The sequence below is a fragment of the Hoplias malabaricus genome, chromosome 5, assembly GCF_029633855.1.
Source record: "Hoplias malabaricus isolate fHopMal1 chromosome 5, fHopMal1.hap1, whole genome shotgun sequence".
Classification (NCBI taxonomy): Eukaryota; Metazoa; Chordata; class Actinopteri; order Characiformes; family Erythrinidae; genus Hoplias; species Hoplias malabaricus.
The window spans coordinates 50,767,364-50,776,183 of record NC_089804.1 but is presented as its reverse complement, the minus strand read 5'-3'; the positions used below and the strand labels follow the sequence as shown (position 1 = coordinate 50,776,183).

General features: G+C 40.1%; 1 protein-coding gene across 1 annotated transcript; it reads left to right on the top strand.

Moving 5' to 3' along the window:
- Window positions 1-2,834: 2,834 nt before the first annotated feature.
- On the top strand, window positions 2,835-4,524 carry uts2a (urotensin 2, alpha). The gene is made up of 4 exons (XM_066673391.1): window positions 2,835-2,940; window positions 3,838-3,942; window positions 4,106-4,149; window positions 4,405-4,524. Exons 1-4 carry the CDS (start codon window positions 2,835-2,837, stop codon window positions 4,516-4,518), a joined length of 369 nt encoding a protein of 122 aa, XP_066529488.1. The 3' UTR covers window positions 4,519-4,524.
- Window positions 4,525-8,820: the final 4,296 nt, after the last annotated feature.

The following is an 8,820-nucleotide window of genomic DNA, read 5'->3' as shown; positions in this document are numbered from 1 at the left end:
TACCAATTCACATGTATCATTCATTCATTCATTCATTATCTGTAACCCTTATCCAGTTCAGGGTCGCGGTGGGTCCAGAGCCTACCTGGAATCATTGGGCGCAAGGCGGGAACACACCCTGGAGGGGGCGCCAGTCCTTCACAGGGCGACACACACTCACACATTCACTCACACTTACACCTACGGACATTTTTGAGTCACCAATCCACCTACCAACGTGTGTTTTTGGACTGTGGGAGGAAACCGGAGCACACAGAGGAACCCCACATGGACACAGAGAGAACACACCACACTTCTCACAGACAGTCACCCGGAGCGGGAATCGAACCCACAACCTCCAGGTCCCTGGAGCTGTGTGACTGAGACACTACCTGTGCAGCCCTCACATGTATCAACAAATTAATAAAAATCCAGTTTAAAAAAGTTAATCCAGTTTAAAAACACGTCCTGCTCTACTGTTTGGTGTTCCAAGTTAAGGTTTGGAAAGGCATACAGTTTTAGAAATATTTCTGAACAGTTTCAGTCAGCACATAAAGGTTCTCCTGCCTTCACAGCTGAAGTTACAGGCCTATACACCAGCATAGTTTCCCCCAATATAAAATGGAATCCTGGCAAATATTACATGTCATTTACCTTCATATGTGGTTATTCCATTATTTTCTGCCATCTACTGGTGTTGTGGACAACAGATTCTCTGAGCCAGATTTAGTGGAGTGTAATTCATACTAACCGATTTCCACAGCAGACTGTCATTAAGAAACCATACCATGCAGACTCTGCAGATTCCTCTGTACTGCTACATTTAAGCTTACATAAGACATTCAGTATGTCTCAAAAGTAAGAAAACATGCATATAAAAGATGGCAGGAGATGGGGAGGGTTGAAATCTGTTAGGTCATGGTTTACCCTTCCTCCAAAGATTAAAATGCTTAAAATGGGTTTTCTTACTTCTCTGTTTCCTTACGTATAAGACCCAATGTAAATGTATTTTTGTGCAACATCAGATATGTTCATTTATATTGAAAAACACCCTATATGTCCAAAGGTTTGTGGACACATGCTTGTCCAATATTTCAGCTATTAACCGTTCATTTGTTTCTACTCTAGAGAGGAGTGACACTAGATATTAGAACATTTCAGTGAGGATTGAACATAATTCAGCCATCAGAATATTAGCAAGATCAAGACATCTGGGGTCGTAAGGTTAGTGGTCGTGCTCCCCAAGGGGCTTAATAACATACCCTTTATTCTTCTCTTCTTGTTGATCAAGCTGGATGACTGGTTCATTCAATATGATTCACTGCTGCCCTTTTTACTCATTCCCAATCTATTGGATATATTCCATAACGCTGGAGAATTCAGTTTCACTGTTTCCCAGCTGAGGAGTTGGTGTGTTCTCCCTGTGTCTGCGTGGGTTTCCTCTGGGTGCTCCGGTTTCCTCTCACAGTACACAAACACACGTTGGTAGGTGGATTGGCGACTCAAAAGTGTCCGTAGGTGTGAGTGTGTGAGTGAATGTTTGTGTGTGTGTGTGTGTTGCCCTGTGAAGAACTGGTGCCCCCTCCAGGGTGTATTCCCGCCTTGCGCCCAATGATTCCAGGTAGACTCTGGACCCACCGCGACCCTGAATTGGATAAGCGTTACAGATAATGAATGAATGAATGAATGTTTCTCAGCTCGTATGTCCAATTTAACACACTCAGCTTAATGACCAAAACTCACCTGGCAGCCCCAATGCGTCCGATTCCATTCTAAATGATTTTCTATGAGGATTATGATAGTGTCTGTGCAAATGAACAAATATATTACAAAAGGAAGCAGCTTAAAGGAGCTGAAGTGACAGCTAAAAGGTTTCTCTACATTATTGGACATGTGGTATGACCAAGCAGCTTAAAATGCCACAAAGCGAAGTGGAAAAGGAAATGTGGCTGGGTGAAAAATAGATAGTTTCTTCTTGAGCTCTCTTGAGTTTTCTTTTCTGGTCATTTGTCAGGCCTTGCAAATGTTACATTTGCATTACTCCACCTTTGCTGTCAGTGATAGGCAAATGAAAGCCAGTGAAAGAACCTGAGATCAAAGATGAGGACGTCACGTCATAAATTTGATAAATGGTCTCATGGCCAACTCCAGGCCTGTCTTCTTATAATTCAGTGGCCTTTTCTTGTTTGTGGCTTCTATTATTGCATGTATACACACATTTTTTTTTGTAGGGATCATGGGGAATTTACAACACAGTAACAGGTTTGATAGCTGGCCAATGAATATTCTTTGAAATTAAAATTAAATGGCAAAGCAAATGTCACGTGGTCTAAACAATATTTTAAAAATTTCCTTGGTCTTAGTTTAACAACAAATAAAATAAAATGACTATGTGCTGTACATACACCATATACAATATATATATACATAGCTTGATAAAAATGATATAAAATGACCTTCATTAATACTCCATGGCCAGCTAATATAAAAGTAACTGTAGACAGGAGTGTCACCGCCTGACTGACCATATTTTTATGAGGGTGGATAAAGGGGTATTTTGACACCTGTGCCTCTCAATTTATGCATCTAGTAAAATAGAATGCCACTCAGATTTTGTGGTGGTAAACTAGGCCTAACACAGGATAAACATCCTCATTTTATCACCCTTTTTCTTTCTCACGTATATGCACATGGCTTCATAAAACACCAGAGAAGCAATTAAGCTGTGATTTATTCTCTGTGAGTCTTTAGAGGGACGGTGTATATAACCTAAGGGTCCCTTTCATTTGTCACACGTCTTCAACCATTTCTCTGCTAAGTGAGCAGTGCAGGTTTAAGACAATACTGCAGAGGAGATGATCTGTAACATGCTCCTCTCTTGGGCTCTGCTCCTGCTCTTCATTGGCCCACTGTTGGCACACCCTGTTGCGACCTCAGCAGACATGCCTTACTCTGGACCAGGTGAGTTTATTCACTTATTCATTCATTTATCTTCTGTAACAACATCAACAAGATCATGTCTGCTGTGGATTTAGAGCCTACTTACAATCAAATAGACAACAACCATAGATAGGTTGCACATCCATGACATTTTATAATAGTTAAGAAGGGCAAATGGTAAAAATGGACAATTATTATTATTCATTCATTCATTCATTCATTATCTGTAAGCACGTATCCAGTTCAGGGTCACGGTGGGTCCAGAGCCTACCTGGAATCTTTGGCGCAAGGCGGGAATACACCCTGGAGGGGGCGCCAGTCCTTCACAGGGCAACACACACACACACACATTCACTCACACCTACGGTCACTTTTTGAGTCGCCAATCCACCTACCAACGTGTGTTTTTGGACTGTGGGAGGAAACCGGAGCACCCGGAGGAAACCCACGCGGACACAGAGAGAACACATCAACTCCTCACAGACAGTCACCCGGAGGAAACCCACATGGACACGGGGAGAACACACCAACTCCTCACAGACAGTCACCTAGAGCAAGACTCAAACCCACAACCTCCAGGACCCTGGAGCTGTGTGACTGCAAAACTACCTGCTGCACCACCGTGCCGCCCCCATTATTATTATTATTATTATTATTATTAGCCACCCTTTTAAAAACTCTTAAGTGGTTCTTATATGTCAAGGAATTCTTGTTTTTTGAGTGATATTATTGCTTTGTTTACTATAAACATATTAATACAATGCTACCAAATACCCAGTTATAATAAACCGGATAGAACCACTTCTGTTGGCTCGAAGCCTTGTGTTGTGTAGTCTTTTGTTTAGGGAAGCTAAATGTGATAAGGAAATACCCCAGTGTACTGTACCAGTGATAGCACCGTGTCTTGTCTTGTTTTAGACTCAGCGGAGGAGGCTGGAGTGGAGGAGCTCTCCGTGTCAGACGTGAACAGTCTCCTTCAGAGGGCAGCAGCTCTGGGTTACTCCCCTCTGCTCTCCAGAGAGGGTGAGACTGCTGACTGTGCATGGTTTCCTTATCTTAATAGCTCACAAGTCCATTTGTTCAATGTTCTGACTCCTCCAACCTTATATTTGATTTATACTAGTCTTATACAAGTCTGCGTCACAGTGCATGTTTCAGCTATTAACTACAGCTATTCCTTTCAAAGGTGTCAGGGCCACAGGACTGCTACGTAAAGACGCACCAAAAGAGGTGAGATTAAACCAGTTTTTGAGGATACACTTATTAACCATTTTATTAGAAGTGTCCGTAGTGTTCTGACACACACTGGTCGTTCTGGAAGTTCCCTTACCAACACTATAAGTTCAGAAGTTTGTCAATCCCTGCTCATTCATTATTTCTTCCCAAACGCATGCTAGGTTGAGCATCACATTGAACATAGACAGAGATTTCTTCATTTACATTTCCTTCATTTGGTAAATGTGTCTATAATTTCTTTATCGATAGTTCCTACTGGACAACCCAGGCCACGTGACCTCTCTCACTCATCTACTGGGCATTAAGCGACCATACAGAAAGAGAGCCAATGGAGCTGACTGCTTCTGGAAGTACTGCGTTTAACCGCAAGGCAGGATATAACTCAGTGGACTAAGAGACTTAACTTTCAGACATGACCTCCCGTAAATACTGTACACCTCTGTACACATGTAAACATTGCACACATCTGCTGTTTAAATAAGTTGGTGCAATCATAATGAGTTTGTTGTGAGGACTTTTATTTTGTTTTATTTTTTATTTTTGAGTTTTTGTTTTTATTAATTCCTCTGATTCTGTAATGTACACGGCGACTGGCAGTAACCTATTAAATCTAGAAAAGCTTCACTGTTTGCTCATGTTCTTCAATCATTCACAGGCACATGACAGAGTCAGAGACCACCCACATTTATTTTATTTCCAGGAAAAACGGGTCATTATTTCACATAAATTGTGTTACAGTACCAGGGGAAAACAGCAAATATACAGTAAATTTGACCAAAGAAATTCATAGAAATGTCAACAATTTGTCTTCAATACAGCTTCCGTTCCTTTGAGGAAACTTGCTTCAATTCAGTCTTAGAATCTAGCTTCCTATTCCTCACAATCTCTCAATGCTGAGGTATGGATTCATTGTTCATTGTTCCGAGAACATAGCCACACATCCGTCCAGTCTCAGAGTCAGTCCTCAGATAGACACACACCTGTAGATCTAGTCTCCACAGAGCTCTCATTTGAAAAATGACAAGGAATTAAATGAAGGTTTGTCTTATGCACAATATTCCACTTATGGCAAGCTCTTTCCTTCTTCAGCCACTGATATATTCGTGTTGACTTGTTACATGCAAAAACAGGAAGAAACTACGTATATCTGCTGTTATACACAAGGAAGTGGCATACTGAAGGATTAGTATTTTTCTGAGTATTATTTGTAAATAATAGTATTTTTAATACTCCTCAAGCCATGTAGCCATGCTCTTACTGACCACACAGAGACAATGAAGGAGAGACCGAGAGATAGAGTCAGGTCAAGCAATGTTCATCAGACACGTTTAAAATATGATTAGTTGAAGTTAAAATATATATATATACATATTAATGTGTGCAATAATTAAAAACACAAAAATAACTTCAAAGCAACATTATGTAACATGTTCACCTTACAATTGCAGCTTCAGATTCATTGTGATGCTTTATTGATCTGTAATAATGAGGACTGCACTATGTAACATTTGGAGGAGGGTTGAAAAACCACCCCTTCCCCGCCCACTGATTTTAATATAATGCTGTATAAATTTGTTACACTAGGGGGAGCCCCAGTAGTGTTCTTTTAAAGGTGCAAGGATAATACAATATCATAATCCCACAGAACACATACACTACAAACTAAAAAAAATATTGGTTTATTTAAAAAAAAAAGAATAAAGTATAATCCGACCTAATATATATGTAGATATGTAGGTATATATGTGGTGTGTGTGTGTGTGTGTGGTTGTGTTTGTGTTTGTGTTTGTGTGTGTGTGTGTGTGTGTGTGTGTGTTTGTGTTTGTGTTTGTGTGTGTGTGTGTGTGTGTGTTTGTGTGTGTGTGTGTGTGTTTGTGTTTGTGTGTGTTTGTGTGTGTGTGTGTGTTTTTGTGTGTGTGTTTATGTTTGTGTGTGTGTTTGTGTGTGTGTGTGTGTGTTTGTGTGTGTGTGTGTGTTTGTGTGTGTGTATGTGTGTGTTTGTGTTTGTGTGTTTGTGTGTGTGTGTGTGTGTGTGTGTGTGTGTGTGTGTGTTTGTGTGTGTACACACCTGCTCTGGCCTCTGGGTGGTAGCGGCCGGTAGACAGACACTCCGAGTCGAGGCAGGTCTCTCTTCTCCACCGACTCATATTCTGACCACAGCTCACCTGGAGAGTCCTCGGGTCCTGTGTCCTGCACAGGCTGCCTGTCTTCATGGGCCATTGACTTAATCAGCTCCAGCAACTGCCCAGAGGTGGACACTGGGTTTAAGACACTGCACTGATAACGAATACCAAAAAGCACGGGGAACACACCCTGTGTCTGAAAAATATACCACTGAAATATAAAATGTGAAAGTGTTTAAAACGAGAGGGCAGCTGATGGAGTAGTTCACTCATCCTGACTTAAAGAAGAGGTATTATTTGGTAAGCACCGGATACTTTTAAGTGAACACTAATGTACAATGTAAAATCAGATACTACAGCTTAATTTAGGCTACTTCTTGTGAAGTTTTGTCTGCCACAGTTCATCTTGGTGACGGCCATCGGACTCTGGATCTGGACTTCAGTAAATCAGGTCCTTTGCAAAAAGGTGCTATAGAAATGGAATTGGATTGTATTTACCTGTTGTAAAGCATCAGCCTCTGTCTTCACAATTTGACTGTCCTCACACCTCACTGACACCAGCATCAGCACCAGAACCAGAACCAGAGACATGAACAGCTTCTCCATTAGCACACCTGCAACCAACAGGGATTCCTGATCCTCTGTATTACACTGCTGTGGAAATGGTGCGGGCACATTTATGTTTAAAGATAATTCTGTATCATACAAAAGAGATGAAGGCAAAAAACTTAGAAAGCTACCAAGCTCTAAAACATTTGAGACATATTCAGAACAATAAGCAAAGTTTGAATCAGTGTAAAAACCTCAAAAAGTGGTAAAGCTGCAAAAACGAATATAAATTTGGTTTCAGAATTGTACACAGTGTAAAATGTATATAAAATGCCAGTGGTTTAATACTAGAAAACAACAAGTGCATTTCTAATGAATAAAAAGTCTTAATATCAATAGAACCCTATTCAGTGGGAAACATAGCACCAAACCCTGAAGCCGACTCTTACCTTAAAGTGCCCAGTTCTTTGCAGATGGTTCCAGGTGAACGTTGCACTGACTTGTGAACACTCAGAAATGTCCGCTTTATATACGAAGTCAGAGGCGACCTGCTCAGGAAGCCAAAGCCGATTCCAATGACCACTGCAGCACTATAAAGGTCCAGAGGGCACTTACCTGGCCCATAAACCCTGAGTGTGACTCACCCCATCAAAGTCCCCATGTCCTGCAGACTCTATTAATTTAAAGTGCATCTGCAGCAAAAAACAAAAATGCATGCTCAGCACGTAAACACAGTTCTGTAAAAAATGTAAATACAAAAATTGGACATTGCAGAGGTTACCTCCAAACCTTTGATGCGATGCTACATTTTCTCTTTTATTAAAAATATATCAGAAGTCAAATTTATGCTTCTTTCACATTTTAAAAGCAGTCCATCAGTCTACGCTGATAATGTACAACTGCATATCACTGCTATCTTAATATTTCAAAATAATACATTTACAGGCAAAGGTCCAGTTGTTAAAGAGATTACAGAAAAAATAAGTCTATGTTGAGTACTGGATGCCACCACCCAAATCATACCTGCTTCTGTGGAGGTCCTGACCATTGAAGAACAGATGAGAAGGGAGCAGCAAACACCGACTATACTTTTAGAACAACAAAGGGCACTTATATGGTCAATGGAGCTGATAAAACAGAAAAGAAACGTAGAAGCAACGTCATGTTAATGTTATAGTTAATTGATGGATTTAAAAGGAGTAATTTTTTAAGCTTTTTGTGAGAAGTACAGCAATCATTTTACAGATTAATTGATGTCAAAAGGCTTTGTGCAAAGTTCATATTGGTTTTCTCTGTAAATCTGAAAGTACTATTTGAAATACAGCTATTTGTACGTCACTTAAAAAATCAATCAAAATGTATTTATACAGCGTTTATAACTGATGTCACAAGCCAGCTTTACAGAATCACGAAGGAACTTGAACCAATCACAGTCCAGAATTGAAAATATGTAATCAAGATGATTACGATGTGACAACACGACAGCTACAATAATTTCGCAAAATTGAAAGTTACGAACGCATAAAATTTACATATTGATTTACATATCAAACAGGTCTAATTGAACAGGAGCTCGAATCTTGCACAATGTAAGAGGAAAAGAAAAACTCGAATAAGAAACCAGTATTAACCTGGTCAACATCCTTTTATAAGTCCCGTTTATAACATCTATGACATCATGTAACATTTAAGGTGGAATGAAAAGTTCAAATTTAAACGTTGGAGGTACCAGCTCCTCTGGGTAGACTCCCGACCCACCGCGACCCTGAAATGGACAAGCGGTTACAGATGATGAATGAATGAAAGCATATTAACTTCCTTTGAAATAAATGGTTTATAACGTCTCTAATGACATGGTGTAACATTTAAAGTAGAATGGAATTGTTATACTTACCCTGAATGTACCTGCTGTAACATTTAAGGTGGAATAGAACTTAAGCCATAATGAGCCTGAATGTACCTGTTGTAATATTTAATGTGGAATAGAACTTAA

Bases quoted from the DNA above. Each gene is read 5' to 3' on its own strand.
- uts2a (XM_066673391.1), top strand. From the start codon at position 2,835: ATGATCTGTAACATGCTCCTCTCTTGGGCTCTGCTCCTGCTCTTCATT. The intron at 3,943-4,105 runs GTGAGACTGCTG...TTCCTTTCAAAG, and splicing joins CCCTCTGCTCTCCAGAGAGG to GTGTCAGGGCCACAGGACTG. The intron at 4,150-4,404 runs GTGAGATTAAAC...CTTTATCGATAG, and splicing joins GTAAAGACGCACCAAAAGAG to TTCCTACTGGACAACCCAGG.